Below are 25,412 nucleotides of genomic sequence, written 5' to 3'. Positions count from 1 at the left end.
AGTCTCTCCCTCGCTGGGACCTGGCCACTGAAATGCCTGGTACAGGTACAGTGCAGTCCCGAACCAGCGTTGGCCTGCTGCGCTGCCAGCAAAACAACAGGATGGTGCCCCCATCCCCCCCCCCATCGCAGGGCAACAATACTCCCTCTGACGTCCACTCGCCGTTGTTCCGCCCGTCCTCGTTGTCTCCCACTTCTTCTTCTTCTTCTCCTCCTCCTCCCTCAACTCCATGCTTCAAATAAGAATAGAGAATAAATAATGCCAACCTCATAAAGGGCCTGGGCAGTCGTGTCCAATCACCTCATCACCTCGCCGACAAGACACACGCATTTTAGACGTCGTCGTTGTAGTGTTGGTATAGGTCGAGGCCGGCCCAGCAACCAGCACTCACTGAAAGGCTGCCCTCCCCAAATTCCTAGGCCTGGCCTGTCCTCCCGTCTCTCTGTCATTCCTGACCGGACACCGGCCCTTGCGGACCCTCTCCCAAGTCGCAACACTCGAATCGACGAGGGCCTCCTCTACTCTACTCTACAGTACAGTACAATACTCGACGTCCAAGTGTTGGGCCCCATCGCCAGCCAACAATCGGCTTCCATCGCCCGTGGAAGCATTCGATAATCTTATTATTACGCAGTGGGCTCGAGCTTGAGCGGGTCACCTTTTTTTCCCTCTAAGCTCTCAGGCTCAAACCCCGGTCGAAGGCGCAAATTGCCCTTCAAGGCGACGTTGTCGCCCGAATCACTAGCGAGATTTGGTACCCCCTATCGACCCTGGACCCCCAGCTTCTTTCATTCATGCTAAGGTCCCGGCCTCTCTCTCTCTCGCTCCCCTTGAGCGGCCATCAGCATCAATCCATCCCTCCCCTCCCCCCAACGGCAAATCAACAATAGGAGCTGGAACAGGTGCCCATATCCCATTTCCATATGGAACATTAGCTGGGCTGTCTGGTTCCTCTCCTCCCTAAACACCTTGGCCTGTGTTTCCCGCTCCCCGTTACCCCTTGCGCCACTGCGACAAGTCAAGTCCAAGGTGTAAAGCATATCGACAAGCCATCTCCCAGCAATCAGGAACCATCGTCCGCGCGCTCCTAAAAGGTCCCCTTCCTTCCCTCTCACACACACACTCTCTCTCGGCGCTCTTCACGGCGCAACACACTCTCTTCAACCCCTCCGCATCGTTACTCTCCTGAAATGACCCAGGTCAACTAATCACTTGGGATCCATTCATTTGTTCCAATAATTGCATCTCACGCTAGCCGGGAGCATATCACGCGAAGGTCCCGTGTCATACCCCCGGAAGATCGAACAGGACCCGCACCCAATATTCTGGTCCGTCCCTGAACGCTCAAACCCTTTTAATCGTCCCTACGACTATTCTCTCCTTTACCTCCGAGTCCATTCGCTCTTTTCTCGTCCTGGTCCTGGTTTCCCTCCCTTGCGTCCATCCCAGATATAGGTCCTTCCCTCAGAGCCACCCGATACTATCGTTCACAGCTCGGCAGCAACATAACACACCTTGTGTGTACCGACGACACTTCTACCAATCCGCTGGCCGACTTGGATGACCCGTGACGACCTCAGGCTCTTGTAGAAGAGCTTCTCCGTGGCCCAACTCAGTTACCATAGCGTGGTAATGCTCTGGTATTGAATTGGTGCTCACCCGTTACGATAGTACCACCTGGTCATCTCGAAGGAACAACTACTCACTTTTGGATCTGGATCCTGAGTGGAATATACGCCTCACCACGATGACTGTCGCCCATGACTTGACCCATCGGGGTTTGTCGACCCCGCAGGCGACGACTGGAATGGCCCTGGAGGATAGATTCGAGGTTTTGAAGGAGATCGGCGATGGAAGCTTCGGCAGTGTCGTCCTAGCAAGAGTACGCAGTGCCGGTGCCAGCGTTGCTCGAAGAGGCACAGTGGTAAGTTTGTTTCACCTTATTTGAGTAGTGCAAGGTTTGACACCTGTGGCCTTCCAGATTGCCATCAAGACCATGAAGAAGACCTTCGACTCATTCACACCATGTCTCGAACTTCGCGAGGTGGTCTTTCTGAGGACTCTACCTGCTCACCAACATCTTGTTCCTGCCTTGGACATCTTCTTGGATCCTTTCAGCAAAAAGCTGCACATCTGCATGGAGTATATGGAAGGGAATCTCTACCAACTGATGAAGGCGCGAGACCACAAGGTCTTAGACAATGGAAGCGTTAAGAGCATCTTATTCCAGATTATGCAAGGCCTGGAGCACATTCACGCCCACAGCTTTTTCCACCGCGATATCAAGCCAGAAAATATTCTGGTATCTACATCATCTCATCAAGACACAACCAATTCATTCAGACGTTACTCAGCGTTGGTCACTCCTCCTTCCACACCCCCAAGCTATACCGTCAAAATAGCAGATTTTGGTCTAGCTAGAGAAACGCATTCCAAGCTGCCATACACAACTTACGTCTCGACAAGGTGGTATCGAGCACCGGAAGTCCTGCTGCGAGCTGGAGAGTACTCCGCACCAGTGGATATTTGGGCCGTTGGTGCTATGGCTGTCGAGGTTGCCACACTAAAACCGTTATTCCCTGGTGGCAACGAAGTTGACCAAGTCTGGCGAGTCTGTGAGATCATGGGCAGCCCGGGCAATTGGTACAACAAGACCGGTGTTCGCGTTGGTGGTGGAGACTGGAGAGAAGGCACTAGGCTTGCTGGAAAGCTAGGTTTTTCATTCCCCAAGATGGCGCCCCATGCGATGGACACAATTCTCCAGGCTCCGCAATGGCCTGCATCACTGAGCCATTTCGTAACTTGGTGTCTGATGTGGGATCCCAAGAACCGACCAACTTCAACTCAAGCTCTAGCACACGAGTATTTCACTGACGCTGTTGACCCGCTGCGACCGAAGTCTTCGGCTTCAAGAATTTTGGGCCGCAAGCAATCTGATCTTGGTCGCAGCTCAAAGGACTCTGCCTCGACAACACCTACCGCATCAAAGCCATCCTGGTTCAGGAAGTCTCTCATCGGCCGCTCAGAGTCTACTGAAAGCGCGCCGATTCAACCTGTGGCTGAGAAGCCTGTTGCTGCTCGGCCATCGCCGATTCATGTTGCGTCTGAAGTTGCGCCTCCCAAGGTACGCCCGGCTGCCGGCAAACGCACAACATGGACAAACGGCCCATCCAATGTGGCTCCTATGCCTATCTTGCCGACGATTCGCCCCATCTCACCTTTATCTGACGCGGTGACCGCTCAAGCAAGCAACAGAGCTCCTTCATACAATGACTCATACGCCAATGGTTCACACAGAGTCGCTGCTGTCGAGGAGAAGGCGTCCAAGAAGATTGGTCGTCAGCTGTCGGTTGCTTCAAGCACTAACCACTACGCCGAGATTCACAGGCAGCAAGCTGAGAGGGCCCTCAATGGTAACACAGGATTAGCGTCACCGCCAAGCGCTCACAAGGAGAGTTTCTTCTCTCATCTGCGGAAAAGAGCGAGGAGGTTTTCTGGTCGTCACCAGACACCAGTCTCGCCCAGCTATGACGATGTCGAAGCACAGGCGGGATGCGGTCCGTTCCCCAGCAACAGGTCATCTATGGTTATTGACCAGCAGGCGCCACCGCCTGTCGCAAAGGATACTTATGAGTCTCTGGATAATGCTTTGAGGAATGTCCACCAGAATATCGACAATTCACAGGCTCCGGTCCCTCCTGCACATCAGGTCACTAGCCACAGCAATCTCAAACGCCATCACTCTCTCCCTCATCACCAACCGCGGTCCGTGGATAATCTCATCGGTGCTGCTCGAGGTGGTGGTCCCATTTCCAGCCGAACTCGCAGAGCTCAGGCCACTCACGGCGTGTACCAGTATGATGCTCCCGATGAGGAAGACGAGCTTTTGGATGAGGTTCTTAACTCGACACACCGTGCTATGAAACGCCTCGAAAAGGATAGCAAGCCTGGATTGCGACAGTCTGCCAGCAACATCGGCATCTCAAACCCATATCCGACACCCTCACCATCAGCCAGCGGCAATGTTGTTTTGTTCGGGGACGGCCACGAAGCTGTCACCCCAAAGCCGCTGGACTTGAACAAGAAGACTGCAGAGTACAAATGGCCCACGCCCCCATATGAGGAGAGCGAGTGGGCGGCGTCGGCGTCTGCCAGCATCTGGGCAGCCAGCAATCGATTCTAGGATATTATTACTCGGTGGCATTTTTTCTGGAGCGTTTAGTAACAAAAGTTATTGTCTCTACAAGGTCATTCATTCATTATTACGGAGTTGGGTGTTGAGGATGGCATACGCCTCATCGAATTTTTGCGTCGCTCATTTTCCAGCCGGAACCTGCTACGGTGGGCAACCCTTCAAACGGCCCATCATTTTGACACAGTCGGCTGCATTTCAAATTTTCACCATCAGACTTATCTTTGGTTTCAATCATCCAATTTATTGGGCCACCCTCGAGGGTGGACTCATCCCTTTGTTTGTTGCGTTTGTCAAATGTCAAAACAATACCCCATTATAGATTGAACGGCCGACCTTCGAAGGGGCAGATATAGCCTTTGGCAGCGCGGACCGAACAGATTTTTTCATTTTCATTTGTTAGACTTTGGTGAGGAGAAGTTCATGGTCACACCAATTCAATATTCAGCTTTCACTATGTCGATCTACCCATCTATCCCGTCCGCAAAATGCCCTCAGCGGGCACTTGTCAAGGCGGGAGAACTGGGCTGGCTTGTATCAGGATTTGATCTACGTCATGGGTTGTCATTCTACGGTCACGGAGCTGGTTTACATACCAATACATATTTGCAAAGTCGAGTCTCTGTATGGCCAGCGGGCTTGGACCAACACACATCTCTTCGGGACCGGGTCGAATCATCTCCTTTATCTTTGAACGGGGGCGCCCTGGTTGACCATGGATCGGGATGAATGGGAGAGAGAGAATTGGACTCTTGTATCTACTTGGGCGCGTAGTCCACAACTAATCGCGGATGATAGAGAGAGAAGTTGGCGGGGGATGAATAAAGACGTGGCGTAGCCCAGACGCTTATATACCGCTGATCCACCGCTTGTCAATTGCCTTTTATCGTGATATATGCACATGTTCTTTGACCTCTGAACGTATACGAGCACTTCGGATCGAGTATGGAACACTCGACATGGAGGCTTACAACCGAGCCCCACGTCCACCACGGAAAGTGAAACTGTTCCGCCTACATCGAGAGTTACAAGTCTGTCGGCATGAGGCACCGAGCCCGCGTCATGCAGTCCAATCCACCGAGGATCTTCTAGAATCGCCAAAGGAAGAAATCTCAGAGCCGAAGCTCGTAAAAGCGGGCCGACTTATGTGGTGTGGAATTTCCTGTTCAAAAAAATCGTTGGGCGGCTGTGTCGTTCGGGCTGTGGTGGCTGAGCTATCTAGCCGCGCCGCACGAGGCAGAGTGCTCTAAGGTTATCGGCCGAGTGTAACAGGTGCATTTCAGAGCCTTGGACAATCAAAGGAAGTTCAGAGAGATGGGAAGGAAGAGCTGTCAACCTCGTCTATGTTCCTCAGTGTTGCCTTGGATCGAGAGAAACCCATCTCAGGATTGATCTATCTATCACGTGCCATCCCCGCCAAGTTGAGGTTCAATTTGAGGTGCAGCGAGAGTAGCGGGCAACGGTAGCTGCAGCAGCTCTGTCTTAGTTACCACTTAGTTGAAAGTACCTTAACCCATCCGGCCGGTGCTGGGCTTGGGCTGCAAAGTCCAAAGAGCCGGACCTGCCACTACCGGCTCGGGGCTGGATGCGCTGCGCTGCGCTGACCTGACACTGTGACAGGCAGCCATATTCTGTACCCTTATCCTTGGGAAGGATTCACACCCGATTCCACAGACAGATTCCAGATTCCAGATTCCCCTCGTACTCATTGCCGACGACGTAATGCTGCGACGTCACGTCTAAGGCATCCATCATAAGAAGCCTGCACCTGCATTAGCCAACGCGCTTTGGCTTCGCGACGACAACAAGGGAGAGAGAAAGGCCTCACTCACTCAGCCCCGCGTTCTCTGAGTTGAGTTGAGTTGAGTTGTGTTGAGTTGAGTTGCGAACGGGTCTAGTGACCCCGCCGCCGAGGGAAACATCGCACGCAACAGCCCGCCTGCCCTCCCCCTGACATTCGAGGGTTGAGAAAGCAAAGACTAAGCCATATACCCCCGGAGACACTTCACTTCACTTCACTTCGGCCGAGTGAATCAAGTCTGCATCTGAGAAAACTATCGTTCAAAACAAGCGCATCTTCTCTCCTTCCCGATTGGATCTCGCGCTGAGGAAGCGCTGGTGCTGGGGGAGAATATAGCTGCCTGGCCTCCCTCATAGGCATGATAAGTTGGGTGTGGCCACGGTAGTCGTTGACCCCCCCTTTACCCGGGCAGTGCACGAAGTGAGAAGAAAGAGAAAGAGAGAGAGAGAACGAGCGAGCGCGCACAAGATACGATGAGCAATATTACCTTGCCCATCCGCTCGTCGCCGAGCCGGAGGAACCAGGACAGCAGGAACTACTTCACCAATTACACTCCGCCCTCCTCCACCGAGGCCATCAATGGCCCGGTCCGGGAACCCATCCGGGAGCTGATGCCCGCCGCGGATCGGCTGATTGTGGGCGTGGACTTTGGTACAACTTTCTCTGGGTAAGTTTGATGGTTCCTTGTATGTGCGTGCCTTTCGCCTCGTTGATATAATTCCCCAATGCCGTCTCTTGACTATACATGGACACATTTATCCCTCTTGTCCTTACCCTACCATTGATTGGATGGTTGTGTTGAGTAAGCACGAGACTCAACTTGACGGGGAACTAATTCCTATTGTATCGTACTGACACAACTTTCAGTGTGGCCGCCGTCTACACATCAACCCCAGACGACATCGAGATCATCAAGACATGGCCTGGCGGCAACGGTATCACATCTGACAAGGTGCCCACCGAGATAACGTATGACCTGGCCGGGGACGCGCCCACCGGCACCGAGCCCACTGTGAAATGGGGCTTCCAGTTCAAGCCGGAGGAGTCGCGGCTGCGATGCATCAAGCTCTTCCTCGACCGCTCGCAGAAGCTCCCCTTCTACGTCAGCCCCCTGGAGACGGCGGCGCAGCTGAAGCGCTACAACAAGACGGTCGTCGACGCCGTGAGCGACTACCTCACGCAGATCTACAAGCACACCATGGACACCCTCACGAGGAGGTACGGAGAGTCGTTCATGGCGTCCACGAAGGTGGACTTTGTCCTGACCTGCCCGGCGGTGTGGTCTGATGCGGCGAAGAACACGACGCTGCAGGCTGCCGAGAGGGCAGGCATGGGCGCCAAGTCTTCGATACAGATGATCAGCGAGCCTGAAGCCGCGGCTGTGTACACACTAAAAGCGATTCAGCCAAACCATCTCAACGTGGGCGACAACTTCATCGTCTGTGACGGCGGTGGTGGCACAGTTGAGTAAGTTTATGGGCTTGAGAAGAGGGCGTGAAAAGATCTGCAGCTAACAGAGGACAGCTTGATCGCATACAAGATTATATCCCTAAAACCGCTCCGTGTCGAGGAGTCAGCGGTCGGAACCGGTGGCCTGTGTGGAAGTGCGTTCTTGAACTATCGGTTCGAGGAGCATGTGAAGAATCGGCTTGGTCAGAGTAGGTTCGATGAGATGAAGGTCAAGAAAGGTAAGACATGGCAGATGGGCCTGCGCTACTTTGAAGAGTTTGTGAAGAGGAACTTCAACGAAGACGAGCATCAGGAGGTCAACATCCCGTAAGTCATTCTTGTTCCAGTCAGCAGCAAGACGTGCTAATAGCGATAGCTTTCCCGGCTTGCCTGACGACGAGGAAATTGGCTTAGACTCTGGCTTCCTGGTCATGAGCGCTACGCAAGTAAAAGACATCTTCGAGCCCGTAGTGAAGGAGGTCTGCGACCTCGTGCAAGGCCAGGTCGATAGTCTTAGAGCCAAGGGCGGTATCGTTTCGGGGATAATCCTCGTCGGAGGCTTTGGTCAGAGCGACTACCTGTACCGGAGGTTAAAATCACATTTCACAAGTGCAGCGCCTCCTCCTTATAGTGAGAGACCGACACACGCGAGCGCGACAGCGCTCAACGAGATGGGCTCCATAGAGGTGATGCAGCCCGTCTATGCCTGGACGGCCGTCGTGCGCGGCGCGGTGCTTCGCGGGCTGGAGGGCAACATGGTCATCTCGCGGAAGGCGAGAATGCACTACGGCACATCGTACGCGACCGTGTTTGACGAGGAGAAGCACTCGGTCAGCGAGAGGTACTGGTCTCCGCTGTGGGAGAGGTGGATGGTTTCGGACCGGATGCAGTGGCACATTGCCAAGGTACGTTTCTGTCCCAAACTGCCCTTTTCATGATACGCTTACTGACGTGTCACAGGGAGAGGCTATATCGCCCTTGTCTCCCATCGCGTTTCACTACACGCGGAATTTCCGTCCCGGACAGTCTCTCATAGTGACTGACGACCTGATTGCCTGTGAGGCCGACGAGCCTCCACAAGCGTATACGAGAGACCTCGTCCACGTATGTACGCTTACCACGGATCTCAACGCTGTTCCGAGAAGCCTGTTCACACGCCTTACAACGACGAGGGGAGTCGAGTTTGATAACCTCGATTTCACTCTTGAGATGATTGTCGATAGTGCGGGTCTAGGTTTTGAGTTAAAGGTTGACGGGGTTAGGTACGGTCGGGTTGAGGCCGATTTCAGTTAAGGGAGCCTATAGCTCGGTTCTTGAGACTCAAGAGGGTTATGAGAAAGAGGATAATGCAATACAAAAGGGACGGTGGACTTCTGGGCGCTTGAATTGGTTGGATATCACACCGATGATCTAGACTATAATAAATGCTGCGTCGGATGACTACTCAATGCTACGAGATGATTCGCAACGATACTTGAAAAGAGGACGGGTTGTAATTACCCAATCAAATTATTCTCTACAATACAAGAATTCAAGAGAATGTATTTCATCATAACATCGGTTTGGCTTTCTGCAGCTGTCTCTGTATAACATTTGTCTTCGCCTAGGTCTCTACGGGCTCCGAGAACACGGTCCCTGGAAGCCGATCCCACAAACGAGCAAGCTCGACATGTGCCAAGATGGTTCCTGCCGAGCTGTCAGAGCCCGCATCGGCAAAGAGTCTGATGCCGAAGCACTCGTCTGTGGCTGGATAGATTCGAGTTGTGATGACAGTCCTGCTGTTGACAAACACCTCGAGGATACTTGCGTCGTAAAACACTCTGACGTGTAACGACTCCTCTACGTGTCGCCCCTCTTTGCTATCATATGCTGTGAATAGAGTATGGGGAGCAATCTCCGGTAGACGGTTGACTCGAGAGTCTGTCACGGTTACACCACTTCGATCGATGACGAATTCCTCCTTGCTCAGATCCAGATACAGTTTCGTTGAAGAAGAAAAGTCTTAGCGAGTCCGGTTGTTAGCAAGGCCATAGATTGAAAGGCTCATGTTTTTTAAGTCTACTCACCTTCCGAGTGACCTATTTCGAAGCCTACACATTGACAGTGCGGTGAGACAGCAATCAGAGTCTCGAATTCCCAGGATGAACTACGAGCATCGAGGCTGGGTTGATACAGGGAAGAGCCAAGTGTTGACGAGACTAGATCAAAGGGTTGAAGCTCCACCAAGTTCGCCGACTTTCGCAATTGGCTTAGGTTTGGATGGGGTGTAAATCCAAGTGTAACAATGGTAGACGTGCCCTCTTCATCTGGGATTGTCTGTATGGATGTGATCTCCTTCAGAGCCGAAACACGAGCGCCGGTGACCCGGCGAATTGTAACGAGTGTTAGGAGACGAGGGATGGAAAGGGAGCCGCTCCAACCCTGCCTATGACGGAGGTCATCGGGAACATCCTCCTCTGCCACCCATCCAAGTACAACATTTCCGTCAACAGTGGGATCCCAAAATGAATTTGCCGCGTAGAGACAGCCGTGGTCGAAGATGCCTGCAAAATCAACACTGAGCAAGCCTTCTTGATTATCTGGCTCTGGACTTTCCCGGGGTTTTCCGGAGATCCATGACTGGGCTCGAATTGTGCGCCGTGCCATGTCCGAGCCACTGCCCTTGGTCGCCCAGCTGATAGATTCTGGGAGACAACCCTCGCAGCCCATGATCATAAAGCTCATAGATATCTGGTTGAGATTATCTGTCACAGTGAGAAAGTTGGTCACCTCCCAGTTGACTCCAAGATCCCCAGACCAGCGGGAGAGCCGCTTGTTGAGACCGGGGCGGGCAAGAAGGCCTCTATACGTCCAGGTCTTCAAGTCGTTAGGGTCAATAGAGTATAGAGTGGCTGTGGGACTTTGGCCCTTGATACCACCCGCGATACACCCAAAGAGAGTATCTTCCGGAAGCCCCAATAATTTGCCCATGGCCGGCCATGGAGACACGAACGGATCGCGCCAGGCTATCACGTCTAATCCAGGGGGCGGACGGGGCAATAAGGGGTTGTCGTGATGCTTTGTCCATGTCCGGCCACCGTCATGCGATATCGCCATGCTCAGCGACTCGCTGCCGTACACGTAGGGTAACGTATAATGAATCGGCAAGTGGTTGACCGATGTATAGAAGTATGTCAAGGTATTGGGATCTGTCCCGGCCAAACCTGGCCGGATGAGGCATCCTGAGAATACGCCAAGACGATCATAAGGCAAGTCCGGCCTAAGGCATGCTGTCGACGAGACTCTCCATGAGACAAGATCGTGAGAAACGGCAGAGCCCCAGGCAATATCGCCCCAGTCGTTGCCATCCGGATTCCACTGGAAAGCCACGTGATACAACCCCGATGCCGGGTCGTAGCCAAGACCGCAGGGATCGTTCATCCACCCCGAAGTCGCCATCAGATGATACCGTGGACGCCATCGCTTGAAATCATCTGCGTACGCAGTACTAGGGGCAGGGACAACACCAATGCTTGGAAGGGTTGAAGTTACTTGTTGATTTGAAGATATCGCAAGGGAAGAAGACTCTGGGGCATCGGTCACTGGTGGAATAGTGGGGGTGGCAGCCATTTCCAGCAAAGAGGGATTCTGGTAACCGAGGCCAGCACGATTTTAAAAACTAGACAGGATCAAACGCTACATGGCTAAGGATTGATGAGGGGTGTGAAATGATTTTGAGAAATGGTGTCGCAAGTCTCTGTTGCAGTGACACGAGGTTATGTGAGCCGGCGGGCAAATACATATCACACGAGAAATGAGGCGTCGTCCAGCGTCGTCCAAATATCGGGAAATTACCCTTTCTGGTAAATTGCCTACAAATCATACGCAACCATGCCCGCCCATCTCCCCACACCGGGGTAGTGTGTTCTGGGCTACCATCGGCCGGGGACCACTGACTGATTCATCTTCTGACATGGCGAGATCTCGTTGAGTCTTTTCATTTCGACAACGCTCGTGGCGACGATGTATTATCATCCTAGCCCAACTTGCAGATCCTAGTCTTCACGCTTATACGCCATTGGCCGGGACGCTAGCCTATCATGTCGGCTCATTTGAAGCTTCCCAAGCCTGTATAGGTAATTCCTTTCTCCCTAAACTTGAAATCCACGCCCCCGGAGCACTGTGAATGCTTCCATGCTGTGATAAGTCAGTAACGCTTTGAATCTTGTAGTAGATAACAGGGAGGCGATCTCCTCTGTGATAATCAAAGTATAGCTCCTGGTAATGTTGGAAATCCGCCACTGTGTTTGCAAGTGCGATACAGAATCTGTAAAGATCTACAGCATACGACGACAAGTATTTGGTACCCCGAAAGAGTCTCGAATATAACATTACTATGAATCACAGCTTGCTTGAGCAAGAACAGTAGCCCACTGACTTGCCGTCTCTTGACCAAGAGCATCTACAAGATTTTGCGCTTCCCTTGACTGACCACTATCTGCGAACAGGTACACTGGTCCATCAATTGTCTTATCAAACGGTTTCCAAGGCAATTCGCCATAGCAAAAGGTTATCCATGTCTCTTGAACCCGTGCGACAGTGTCGTTCCAGTTTCGTCGATCCTCGGCTGGGACCAGGTCAGGCGCTGGATTAAACACAAACAGGTCGTTGGCGCCGTGGTGTGCCTTGCGGTAGTTCCACCTCGCTCCTGGATAGGGGTTCACGGCCTGGAAGTCAAAGAGGAGGGTCCTGCTCGCGGAGTTCTTGGCGGTATAGTAAGGCGGACATCTAAACATGATGTCGGTGGCAAGATCTAAGGCGTTGGAGTCAACGTAGGAAGACCTATCACTTGACTTTGAATCAAGCTTGTAGGTTTTGAGAATCTCTGGACTTAAGAAGTTGGCGGGGTCCTGTAGCATGCCGTTGGGTTGAAGTGAAGATCGTAAATAATCCATCCTAGAGGGGCTTTGGACGATGGAATATAAGACTTCTACAAGTTCTTTCTGCGGGATTATTAGTCAAAGTCCACGTATGGTATGGATATTGCATGGGGAAAAACATACCTCGTATGCGCAAGACCCTATCATCATGTCGGGTCCCCTTTTCACTCGATTTGACATCCGTTGTGCTGGAGCATCTTTGATGAAATCGCCATCGATTAAAGGCTTATATATTGGGCCCAAATTTAAGCCCTTGGACCCATCGAGTAGTTTCTGTACAGGAAGCTCGGAAAGAAGTGCCACAATATCTAATTGATCGGCTTTCAGACCAAGCGCCGCCACGTAGCCATCGAACAAAGCCTCGTGCTGTTCTGGACTTGCCGGTCCAAGACCGAGCGCAGTTGCGCTGACGATGATTGTCCTCTGAAACCTCTTCTCCCAGTCAGAAAGGACTTGATAATGACAAGACGCAGCACCAGCACTGGTTCCGTATAATGTGATTTGTTGAGGGTCGCCACCGAAACCTACGATATTTCTTACTACCCAGTCAATGGCTCGCCTTTGATCATGTAATCCGTAGTTGCCCACAGGTTCATCATGTGCCTGATTGAGCGCTGTAAGCTTCGATGAGGCGAGAAACCCCAGAGGCCCAGTTCGGTAATTTATGCCGACCACCAGCACCGGCTTGCCTATAGTTACGCTCCTCTGAACGAATGCAGAGGGATCATATACTCGCACGCCCGCAACAGTGACTGTATGGCTTCCACCAGCGAAGGATCCCCCGTGAACCCAAATCATCACTGGGACCCGGGAAGACCCTTGCAGGGCTGTGACAGGAGCAGTGATTGATAGGTTGAGACATCTCTGCTCATCCGCCTCTGCGGGTATGTATATTGCTTGATTGGACGTTGAGCCATTCTTGACCGGGCTCCAATAGTCAGGATAAGGGGTGGGAGGCTGAGGACATTCCGGTCTAACAAGATAAATTAGCCATTGGGTTATTACTACTGATAGTCAGTGATGGTGGATGCATACCCGTCTTCCGTCGCTCTGTAACATGGAGGAGGCAGCTCTGTGATGAGTTGGGATTGGCGAAAGCGACCTGGAATAGAGGCATACGGTATGCCGCGGAATTGCACCGTGCTAGAGCTGCGGCGGATCCCGATCAAGTTTCCTAGTAGAGGATGAACATGTTCATGATCTTGTGAAATGGCCATAACTGAAGGTGTAGGAGGTATAGCTTCAAGACGGCTTTGACATCCCTGCAAGTAGTAGAAAGCTCTGCAACCGCCTCTTGCTGATATACGAGGCAAGACGAGATTTTGTTGTGTAATTGGTATTGAGCCTAGTGTAGTCCAGGACACAATAATTCTATCGGAATGACTTCAAAGCGAGGTACGGGTTGCATGACAGCAAAGGAATGCCGAACGAGGATGTCCTAGTTAAGCATCGTTTGGTCATCTGAAGCCATGTGTGCATCTGAATTTTCTCATCTATGGGGAAGACCGTCACATCGCCATGGCCAGACCTCGTCTCCATGACATGCTCGCCCTGCGAAATGCGGAGTGGGAACATGATATCGGGAAAACTCTACTTTCGTCAAAGATGCGTGCCGTGTTCGAGGTGAAGGCGGGAATTCTCCTGAACCGGTTAGGCCTGGTCGAGCGGCAGATCAGTTTATTAACCCCGGCTTTGCCCCGGATTGCCATGCATCCTATGGTATCTGCTATCCAAACTACCGGTACCACAAATATCTAGCTACCACTAACATCATTCTCACCAATGGAGATGAGCGATTCTGCAGTCCAGCCTCGTGAGGCAGAGGATACCAGAACCGCGGGTTACCACCTCCGTCACAATCACCGTCTCATTTTCACCGGTGAGTTCTTTTCCTAGATATCATATTTTACTTTCCCTTGAAATACTCTTGGTTAGTAGACAATTAATTGACTGACAATATTCAATCACTAGCTTTGGTACTTTCGACGGCGTACTTCACCTTTGGCTATGATGGCTCACTTATTGGCGGCGTCATCGCGATGCCCTCATTCATTAAGCAATTCGGTCATACTTCAACGAGTGGCAATATCTTGCCAGCATCTGATGTCTCGATTATCACCTCAGTCCCAGTTGCAGGTGCCATTTGCGGCTCTGTCGTTGCGGCCTGGCTTGGAGATCTCATCGGACGCAAGAAGACACTTTGGATTGGCTGTGTAATTAGTGCGATAGGAGCAGCAATTCAAACGGCGTCGACGAATGTTGCCACTATAACCGTTGGCCGTGCTATCTGCAGTAAGACGCATTCCTTCACACACCTTGCCTAATTGAGAGCCTTCGAGTTTCCCCTTTTCATACTAACATACGATAGATGTCTCCGTGATGATCTTCCTCAGCATGGCAGCGACATTCCAAAGCGAGATATCCCCTTCGGCGATCCGAGGAGCAGTAGTTGGGCTGTCTATTGTCTTGATCGACACCGCGTCTGTTTTGACCTCGGGCATCAACTGGGGAACACACGCAGATCCAACCAGCTTCGCCTACCGCCTCCCTATCGGCCTACAGTGCCTGTGGCCCATATTGATCGCGATCGGTCTCTTCTTTGTCACGGACTCGCCGACGTACTTCCTTATCAAAGGCAACGACACTCGTGCGTATGAAAGCCTGCGCAAGGTCCGACAGGGTTATGATGAGCAGGAGATTGAAGTTGAGATGCAAAGTCTGAAATACCAAGCTGCTCTCCGTGCCGCCGAGAGTGAAGTGTCCTGGTTGGATCTGTTCAGGGGCAACAATCTGCGACGCACCTTGATCGCTATCTCCATCGGCAACTTCCAACAGCTCAGTGGAATCTCGATGGCCACAAATTATGCCACCATTTTCCTAACTCAAATCGGCGCATCCAACCCCTTCTTGCTAGTTCTGGGGCTCAACATTCTATCTCTTGGTGGTGCCGTCTTCGGTCTCCTCGCGGTCGACTGGGTCGGACGCCGTGTCCTTGCCCTCAGCACATTCTCGGTTATTCTCGTCATTGACATAGTTGTCGGTGCTTTAGGCTTCGCTGACACTTCAAACCCGGCCACTGGCAAGGCCATAGCCGCTTTCTCTTTGATGTTTGGGTTCTTCTTCGCTGCAGGTTTTGGTCCGATGACATACATTGTCTCTTCAGAGGTTCCCACGGCGCGTCTTCGAAATAAGACTAGCGCCTTCACCTTCATGACAATCTTCTTGTTCAACCTTGTTGTCACCTTTGTCCTCCCTTACATTACAAATGCTGATGAGTGCGTGTTCAATCTTGACTAGATTTTTTGGGGTGTTGAAAAAGGCTAACGCTGAGTGCAGAGCGAACCTCGGAGCCAAAACATATCTCATCTTTGCGGGATGGATGCTCATCTGTCTCGTCTTAACCTTTCTCTACCTGCCAGAGACTAAAGGAAGGACTTCGGCTGAGCTTGATGAGATGTTCGCCGCTGGCGTCCCGTCAAGGAGATTCAAGGGTAAGTAATTTGGATATCGCATGGACAAGACATGGACTGATAAATCGTCTCTTCTAGGTTACGTCTGTGGTGTTTCTCCTGAACATGTACAGGAGGCAGTTGTCAAGGGTGCTACCATTAACGCCAGCTTCGGGGAGCATGTTGACAAGGCTTAAGATCTTTCAGTCTCTCCTATTTGGGCGCCGCATTTCTGGGTGAAGCATCATTGGCCGTCTCAGTAGCATATGAGGGAGATTAATTCCAGCCATAGGTGAAAATATCATTTTAGCATAGTTGTAGTAGGAGAATTAAAAGAATTGACTCGGCGCACTTACACCGCTTGAATGGTCTAAGTTCCCTTAAATGGAGGTGATCTCACCCTTACGTGATCTCACCCTTACGTGACCTCTACTTTCATCTGAAGTGGGAATAATGTCACCAGATAGTCAGCATTTCAAAATGACGGGCATTAGACCCTTTGCTTCCTATTTTCCTTTTTAAAATACAAACTAAGTACTTCAAAGCTCTTCAGACTGGGGAAGTCAAAACGCGGAGTGATCTACAGGGTTTTCTAGCGACATCTCCCTAGGTAGCAATGACTAAGCCGAGCCCTTATAGTGTGCTGTCACCTACAATCCAGGTGATTTACGCCACCGATTGACTGACTCGAACGCTGTCACGCCCACTGAAATTCCCATGCTTCTTCTACCCACTCAAACTTCCAACCTGCAAACACTCGCCGTCCTGACTACCCAATGCTGCGTTCACCGCGTACCATATGGCGCGAGATGCCTTGCCAACATGCAGCAATCACCTAGAAAGCTTCCTTTCCTGCGATATCAGTCTCAGACCAAAGCCTGTGACCAATGTAATGTCCGCAAGCAAAGAGTATGTGCCATAGCTTTACCATGCTCAGTCGCTTAGACGACAACTTGGATAGAACCCTGTCATTGATCCCATACTTATTCCTCACAGTGTGATCGGCAACATCCTTGCGGGCGCTGCGCAGAGAAGAGCCTGGAGTGTACATTCCACCTCGTCCACAAGAGAAGAGGGCCTCCACGCAAATATGCTACCGAGACTCTCCCATCCTCTGGGCGAAGAACAGGTAATGGTTTAATAGGCCAGATCGCCGGACTCAAGAGAGCTCAGAATGCTGAGCTTGGGACGACCTCAGAGCAGGAATGGCACCAGATTCCCACCACACAGCATATAGAGAGAATCGATGGACCAGTCGTGTCACCGTCAAATACCTCATCCCAGGCGAACCAGGACAATGTCGAGGCTTTGGCACCTCCAGACCCGACACCCAGCTCTCAGACCGGTGTGTCTCCTTCCGAGGTCTTTGTGGATGCGCTGTCCCTTGGTGATTCCGGCACTCCGGATCTTCATCGCGACTTGTACACCAACGACCCTATGTTTGCTCTCGGCCAGGACGACTGGGTTCTGCAGAGTTGGAAAGATAGCCAGGATGCCGAGCGTGGAGGAGACCTGCAACTATCATCCTTGATGCCGAACATGAGCGCTTTCACGGTTTCTGAGCGTTTATTCCTGTCGCCGTCGCCTCCTATTGTGGACTTTTCAGGGTTCATGATGCAGTCCGAGGTCAACGATAGTGTCATAACTCAATCTTGGCCAGCAACTGTCAAGGAATCATTTCTCCTTCCATTGATTGACACGTATCTCACCAGGCTCCATTCAACAGCCCCGATATTCAATCGCTCATATCTTTACCAAAGAATGATAGCTCAAGACCACCGAAGCTGCCCCCAGTTTGGGGCGATGCTACTTGCCTTGGGTGCCTTCATGCTCATCCAACCAATTTTAGTCGATGAGCGCAGCTCTATGAAACATCGGAAAGCTCAAGCAAGTCACTTGATGAGCGAAGCGGCCACGCTTCGCAACATTCCGGATTTCGGCCAAGAGCCTACGTTGGAGGCTGTCCTTACGAGCTATTTCCTATTTGGTTGCCACTTCGGCTTAGGTCAGGACAATGCAGCGTGGTTTCGACTTCAAGAGGCTATTACTTTGGCAGAAATGATGAGGTTGCAGGATCCTTCGTCATATTCCGGCCGTACTGAAGAAGAAAGAAACCAAAGGTTAAGGGCGTTTTGGATTCTCTCTGTGACTGAAAGGTTAGTATAACACCATCGAAGCTTCCCTCGCGATTTGTTGCAAATATCTTGAAGCGTTTACGAAGCTCATCATGTTTACAGGGCCTGGGCACTTCAGCGGCGCCAAGAAATTCACATTCGCCGGCATCCGAACCTGGATTTTCAGCGTAATCGAATGATCACGGATGTCGAACCGCGAACCCAGGACGAGACCGACGCGAGAGCTCTCCTTGGTCTCAAGAGAATGGTTGAGCTCTACGACCTCATCGATGATCGCCTTGTAGATTGCTGGAATGGGCGATGTGCCGTAGAAAGAGGTGCTCATTGTGCCAATTTCACCCATGAGGACGCTGTCAGGTTTTACCAGATGCAAGTCATTCATTTTCAGCCTCAAGGGGATGACAGTATGGCAGAGAAAAGCGGTGGCACTGGTGCCTCCACCGGTGCTCCCGAGCCGACAGAAACTCAGGAAGTCGATATCTTGGTTAGTCAACAGTGGCTGCACCACCGAATGTGGGACTTGTGTCTTAAGCACACCCTTCTTAGCGCAGGTGACATGAGGTCCGAGTTTCGACCAGATTACATCGTTGTGATTGCGCAAAATATGTTGCAGATTTGCACAACATCGCGGCTAAGCAGCATGGAAGTTCACGGAGTTGGTATCGTGAGTATCCCTCTCCCTTCCTCATTCCCCCATTTATCTACTGAGGATGAATATGTACTAAAGCGAAATGAATTAGGTTGAGAAGGTTTATAACGTGGCAATGTCACTAATACTATTTACAACTGGCAATATGAACACACCAGGCGACAGTGGGATGACGATGTTTGGTACAAATCCGAACCACCAGGGGCAGAACTCGAATCTTGGCGCCGCAGTTCACTCTTCTTCCTCTACATTCCCGAGTCGCATAAGCGAACTGCTGAATGGATTTCTTGCGTTTTTCGCCCTCTTTAGGGGAGGCAGGCATCCATATCTGAAGCCTTACATAAAGGTTATGAATGACTTAGTGTCGGGAATTGATGACGATATAGAGGAAGTCAATCCTGAATTCAACATGAGCTGATCGAGGAAGAATGCGACTCAAAATCAAAGTTGAGAACACCCTACAAGCCAGGTGGGATAAGCGCAATGCTCTGCCGAGACTCTTTGTCAAGAGCTTTCAGAGCTAGCAAACAACCCGTATTGGCTATATTAGTTGGAGAGTTCCGGGGATAATAGGTAAGCAACGCCACCGAGGCAAGTAGTCAACACGAGATATGTGGCTGACACGTTATCGAACCCGTAGCAGATGAATCTATGATGAAAGCTGTAGCAAAAGACTTACTCAGGGTGCTAAAATCTTCTTCTGCTATAGCAATAGCATATCAGAGGTACAACTCAGGTCAGCGCTTTGGTATCACCGATAGCAATACCGAGCAATCATACGGGTCGACAATCTCGAGGGCATGACTTCTCTACGAGCCATGAGGTACCCTCCACTGTTGGCGAACCATGGTATTAGGGTGAGGCTTGTCTCTTGCGCCAAGTTGACGGCATGCAGGGACTTGTGGCATCTCGCATTAGTGTGGATGTCGAGGTTGCTGGTGTATGCATTCCCGTTAGTCACTTGACTACGGTGTACTCATTTTCAGGGCTGCCGTGCAGTAGTTCAGCGGGACAAGTAATGTCTCGCCATGTACACTATCTTTTGAGGCTGTGCCTGGTATTCAATGGGTGGTTGGGAACTGGCACAGCCTGCCTGATCTTGTTGAAAATTTTGCCTGGCCTACACTTGGAATAAGGCAACGAAATGGCGGTCTATATTTTGCCACTAGCTACGATGCCTTATCTTACGGGCGGAGACGCTGAGGGGAATGAATGGACAGTTATATAGTAAGATGGGGCGTATAAGAGATTCCCGCTTCTGGCTCTGTTATTAAATACTTGAGTTGCCGGTACTGAAACAACCGCGTTTCGAAATCATACTGCAATAACTGATAACACTATGGCTAGACTCGGCATAAGCTCATATTGAAAATTCCGAAGAGAAGTCACAACCCCGGATGTGTCCATGTTAACCCCGTCGAAATTACGTCCCATGACCATGTTTGGTACACTGGAAAAGCACTCGAAGACTTAAATGACTCAACCTTGCCCCATCATCGTGGTTTGTCAAACTGTGCGATTTCTCAATCTCTTTGAGTATGATGGAAACTAGTTTCTTCCTCTTACTGATAGACATGTCCATCCAAGGAAAATCGTCATGGGCTTATTCAAAGCTTCTCCAATAAGGATTTCTGTCGATAGGAGCTGTGGTACCGAGGCCTACAGCTTGCCGTTCTCAATGTGCCTGGCAGTTCAAAGAGGGGCTTGGTGAGGCAGACTCGCGTCTGCCCTACGCGCGTTGCCTTCCCATGTGGTCCGCAAATCCGCCTGCAGATAAATATGTTGGCCGACGCCGCACAGCGGGTTCATGCGTCCGCCTTACAGCTGGCAGAAATAAAATAAAAAAGTGAAATAAAAAGGACCCCGGGTATAAAATTATGAGTAATCGATTGACAGCAAAATAAGCTTCAGGGGAGAATCGAATGCCGAGAAGCCCTGTGGGGCAGCCCCGGATCGCCGGTGATCGACAGGGTATCATGTGGGTTTCCGTTCCGTGGTTCATGGCCCGAGCCGCCGACCACACTCCGGAACTAATCCGAGTACCTGCCGGAATTGGAGGTTGTTCTTTCCTCATGTTAATCCAACCAGTGAGTCAGAATGACGTTCCATATGTCACCCTGTCTATATCAATGGCGATGCTTTTTTTCTTTTTTCTTCTCCCTTCGTTGCTTGCGATCTTCTCCCGCTTGATCATGCAACACCCGATTGTCTCGGTTATTTTGTCTGTCCCTGTTTGATGGGAGATGCGGCGACATCGATCTAGGGAGACTTGGACCCTCGGCAGTGCTGAGCTCTCGGTTTGCAACATCCCTCGGTATGAGCCCATGCCTCGCCATGTGTTTAAGGAGCGGATAATCGCGCCGTCGCTGTTGAGGACTGTACTCGCCTTCGACAATGTGGTCACGAATGTGTTCCATGCGCTCAAAGAAATTGAATGACCTATCTCCAGAACGGTCGGCGGCGAAGAACTTTTGACTGTCGCAGAACCAGCACCAACACTCCTCAGGAAAGTTCCATTGAAGGTGCTCACTCACGTGCTCTGTCCACTCTGTCGTCGCATCTGCTGGGAAGCTAGACCGACAGCCTGTGAGTCTATGAAATTCACATGGGAGACGTATTGCAGAGCTAATCGCAGGCTGGTCCTGGAAATGCTCGTTGAATGTTCGACCTGGAAGCCGACGTGGGATTGATGTGGCTAAGGAGCTCGACGCTCGCACCTGTGATCGGTTGCTGCTACTCCCCACTGTTGAAGGAACACTCTCAAGATCATAATCTAAGTACGGGTTGCTGTTTAGTTTGTACGAAGAATACTCGGAGTCCTGGTCCGAAAAAGATATTGAGCGTCCAGTGTCGCTGAAGTCAGCAGTTCCCAGACTATCCCACAGGAAAGCTGAGCTTGGCCCAGATCCAGACATCTGCCAGTGCCCGCTCTCGTTCATTTCACTTTTCTCTGGAAGACTTTCTTGCAAGGACGTGAAGTCAAAGTTGTTTGTCGACCCCATATTGACGGAGCAGTACGCTCGGCCTAGATTTCAAAGACGAAAGGTGGGGTGGTCAGCTGTACGCGTAGTTCACCTCTATCCGCTACAACAAGGTCGAAGTTTAAATAGATGTCGATGATCCGGGTCTGTCAGACTTATACGTGAAAAGAACAGTCCCCGCAACTCGAAGTTCTGTATCGGGAAAGAGTGGTTCTAAATGAGCCGTGGGCCGAGATGGCGAGACGCTTTACGGGTCATAGGAACTGCACGCACTTGTGTGGCTACTGCAAGTGCAGTGCATGCAGCTGGCGCCAATCCTGCAGATTCCAGAGATACAGACGAGGGTCACGACAGATTCACAACAAAATGTCCGATGAGGAGATCACAACGTTGGGCTCCAACACGAACGCGACTCTGAAATTCTGGATCGCTGGTCCGGTCTCAAAACGCTTGTGATCAAGACTATCTTGGGGATTAACGATATATCTCTGGTTCACTCATTTCCCTCCTCGAAAATCCATTGGGCGATTCATTTTCCCACTCTTCAACAGGACGGCACAGCGGCTGGAAGGATATGGTTCTCCACTAGAAGCAGTGGCTGCACACCATCTCAGAAGTTGGGCCACGGGAGCCAACCCTCCTTTTCTAGGAGTATCTTTCGTCTATCCCAGTCAGAGGCGATTGCCAATCGCCAGAAATTTCCCCATTCTTTCCCATCACGCCTTATGTAACCGACAAAGCGCTGTGTCACAGCGAATCCAGCCACGAAAGTCGGAGCTGGCTGCCGGTTGTCTTGGCCATCTAGTGACTATCAACCGTGTCAGTGGTTCTCACCGCAAGAACTTATACCGAATATGGTTATTATTTCCTTGATTGCTTGTAAATTGTCTTGGATATAGCGGTCTGTCTAACATTTATGTTTTGAGGCTCCCGAATTTTGCGACTCATTGTTACGTTCAGTAACTTCAAGTTCGGTAGATTTACCCAGAGGCTTCAACGAACACAGCCACTCAATTCACCAGCGACTATCCCGCGAAACAAATATCTTTACAGAGCGTTAATTCCTCAGAAAGATCTGACTATACCCTAAAATATTCGGATTTAAATTTCAGATTTCAGATTTGATCTGGCTTGATAATTATAGGCTTCGAACTTCGAACTCGTTGGAGATGACTGCAGTATTGTTGTAGATACGAAGTCGACTAATCAAGACGCGAGCTCATATGCCAGCCAAGCAGCCTGCCTTAACGAGTCGCAGCCCAGAAGGCCGGGAGACGGCCCAGACCCTGAAGATTGAGGCTCAAGAGCCAGCAGAAGAGCTGGAGGCATTCCCCCACCTGTGCATGTGTACTATGCAGTCGCGGTTGTGTTCATGCATCTCCTCCACTTTTGCTAATACATCTATAGACAGACGGCCCGCACTGTCCGCCCGCTGATTGGTAGACATCCTTGTCAATCTGAGTTCTCATGGTGGAGATGTGTATGTTGACGCGGAGACATTACTGTCGTCTCTATCTCCCCTGCTAGTTGGCGTTGACGTGGCGCTGATTCTGCTCTTGAAAATCATACGATAAGACCCGTTTCCCGATGTTAAGCGATTTGAGACAGAGGCGCTGAGATATGATCTTCGTTCGTTGATATTTTGGATTCATGCGAGCGCCGTATTTCTCGCAATTCTCGCTGGTTATCTCGTCAGAGTGACGAGCTCATGTAGGTTGGGAAAGCTGAGGTGAGTAGTGAGACAGTATGCAAGCCTGAACTCAAGGGCTAGTTCTGCCAGGAAACGCCCAATCAAGGGCGACTCTGTTACTTATTGGCAAACGTAACCCATGTCCAGCAGAGCCTCTTGTTTCCCTTCCTTCTGAAGGACGTTAAAAATAGTGTAGTCTTCTTGGGCGCTTTAGCCAAATTTCATTCAGGGGTACATAGTACCCTCGCTTTGGATATCACATTTCTAAACTGCAGATGCCCTCCAGTCTCATCTCCTCTCTTGATGATCCCCGGGAATGTAACACAGCAGATTTCTCGCTGGATGAGACTCTCCTCATCCTCGCCGCCGATGTCCTCCATCGTTGAGTGGTCGAACATGACCTTTTGATGCGGCAAGATTTCCGGCATCGACACTTGAAACACCGCCTTCTGCACGCCAAGATGGCGCGACAATTCTATGGAGCTGTTGACCAATACCCGCAGAGCTTGATCCCGTGTTTCTGTGCTCTTCGTGTCTGTTATGGCATCTAATATCCTGTTGACTCGTGTGATGACCTCCTCAGCAACATGGGATGTCTGCGCCTGCATCTTCTGCGGCGCTTCTTTTCGCAATATTGTAAGTGTTTGAGACCTCCACTGATTGACTGCTTCCGGTGCGCCTGGAGTTCCTGGTGAGCATTGATGCTCGATACATCATGAAGACAAAGTGCTTCGCACATACCTATTGAAGCAAGTAGGCTCTCCATTTGAGCAAATTGCTGCGCTTCGGCTCTTGACAACCCAACGAAATATACGTCAAATATGGTATCTACAAGTATCCTGGAGACGACAGATTGCAAGAGATGTACCTTTGCCGTCTGTGCCAGCTCCTCGTACATGGGGACTAGCTGCCCCAGCTCTTGTAAGACTGCGCCATCATTTGTTCTGGAGAGGTCTAAATCAACGCCATGTAAGTCAAATGTCCTCGAGACCGCCAGAATGCTGGGAGGCAAGGGGGGAAACATACCGAGCTTCGCTCTCCTAAAGTTGACAATGATCCAATTCTGCAAGCCGTTTCCTAGTCTCGCCATGCCGTCACCGAAGACCTCGTCGCTTGTCGATGAATCGGCCTTGGTGCTTGTGCTCACCCACTCCTTCAGCCCCCTGACTTGAGCCTTCAGATCTCGAATCTCGTCATCACGCTCCCGTACTTCGCGCTTCATGGTCTCCCATCCGGACCGCAGCTCCTCGCGCTCAGCCTCACGCACATCGAGCTCCGCCCGTAGCAACCGCAATTCCGTGTCGGTGCGCAAGAACTGCTGATTCAGCGCACTGTGTTTGGCCTGCCAGAACGACGCCGTCTCGCTCTCATTCTGGCTCAGCTTATCCAGCTCACGCTGGAACTCCGTCTCCATCACGCCTAGCTCTCGCTCTAAGACAGCGATCCGTAGATCCTTCTCTTTGACAAGCTGCGTGGCCGCCGCAGCCGCCGCCACAGCGGCCTGAGCTGCCGTGTTCGGCGCATTGCTGTCGCGCCGGCTGCTCGGCGTGGAACTGCCATTGTTGGTGCCATGTGCGTGGGCAGTCCGCTCTTCGGGACTGGGCGACGAGGACGACGAGGACGGCCCACCGAGTTGGGCACGGGGCGGGGGTGCGATGATGCTGCTTCGCGAGGTATTATTGCCCGAAGGCGATGAGCTGGTGGCCTGCCCAGGCGCCGTCGTACGCAGGACATGCGTGGAGGAACCGCCTGTGTTGCCGGCCCCGCGACGCTTGTCGGACGAGCTGTTCATGGTCGATCGTCAGTTGGGCTGAAGCTGCGATGCGGGGCAGTATCATGAATTGATCAACGTGAAACCCGACGAGGACGACAACGGTGACGCTGCATGGTGGGAGATGATCAAAATCTTCCAATTCCTCACGTCTGATGGGAAGGTATTTGGTTATGCAACTGCCTATCCGGCGGCAAAAAGACGATTATTGATATATATCGTTGCCTGGAACACAGGTAGGTTTCGCCTCAGTTCAGATCCGCCCACGCGAGTTACAGATGGTGCTTGCTGACTTCAGCCCTTCCGGGTGGTGTGGCGGGGCCAATTAAGTCGTCGTAGGTCACTTCGGCTGGCTGGAGTCCAGTGTGTCGGGGGC

General features: G+C 51.3%; 4 protein-coding genes across 4 annotated transcripts; 3 read left to right on the top strand and 1 right to left on the bottom strand.

The window, feature by feature from the left end:
• Window positions 1-1,807: 1,807 nt before the first annotated feature.
• On the top strand, window positions 1,808-4,183 carry UCRPA7_4494 (putative serine threonine-protein kinase mak protein; the record flags this gene model as incomplete). Its single annotated transcript, XM_007916992.1, has 2 exons — window positions 1,808-1,924; window positions 1,982-4,183. The coding sequence occupies 2 exons, from the start codon at window positions 1,808-1,810 to the stop codon at window positions 4,181-4,183; spliced, it is 2,319 nt and encodes a 772-aa protein (XP_007915183.1).
• Window positions 4,184-6,466: 2,283 nt separating this feature from the next.
• On the top strand, window positions 6,467-8,735 carry UCRPA7_4493 (putative hsp70 protein; the record flags this gene model as incomplete). Its single annotated transcript, XM_007917009.1, has 5 exons — window positions 6,467-6,660; window positions 6,861-7,460; window positions 7,518-7,769; window positions 7,819-8,347; window positions 8,403-8,735. The coding sequence occupies 5 exons, from the start codon at window positions 6,467-6,469 to the stop codon at window positions 8,733-8,735; spliced, it is 1,908 nt and encodes a 635-aa protein (XP_007915200.1).
• A 5,408-nt stretch (window positions 8,736-14,143) lies between these two features.
• Window positions 14,144-16,007, top strand: UCRPA7_4492 (putative sugar transporter protein; the record flags this gene model as incomplete). Its single annotated transcript, XM_007916971.1, has 4 exons — window positions 14,144-14,240; window positions 14,730-15,636; window positions 15,698-15,852; window positions 15,910-16,007. The coding sequence occupies 4 exons, from the start codon at window positions 14,144-14,146 to the stop codon at window positions 16,005-16,007; spliced, it is 1,257 nt and encodes a 418-aa protein (XP_007915162.1).
• Window positions 16,008-24,168: 8,161 nt separating this feature from the next.
• On the bottom strand, window positions 24,169-25,057 carry UCRPA7_4491 (hypothetical protein; the record flags this gene model as incomplete). Its single annotated transcript, XM_007917011.1, has 2 exons — window positions 24,169-24,209; window positions 24,292-25,057. 2 exons carry the CDS (start codon window positions 25,055-25,057, stop codon window positions 24,169-24,171), a joined length of 807 nt encoding a protein of 268 aa, XP_007915202.1.
• Between the last annotated feature and the right edge of the window lie 355 nt (window positions 25,058-25,412).

Source organism: Phaeoacremonium minimum (genome assembly GCF_000392275.1).
Source record: "Phaeoacremonium minimum UCRPA7 unplaced genomic scaffold PA7_03_scaffold_348, whole genome shotgun sequence".
In the NCBI taxonomy this organism is placed as follows: domain Eukaryota; kingdom Fungi; phylum Ascomycota; class Sordariomycetes; order Togniniales; family Togniniaceae; genus Phaeoacremonium; species Phaeoacremonium minimum.
Note: the sequence above shows the minus strand (reverse complement) of the source record. Positions and strands in the feature narration are given on the sequence as shown.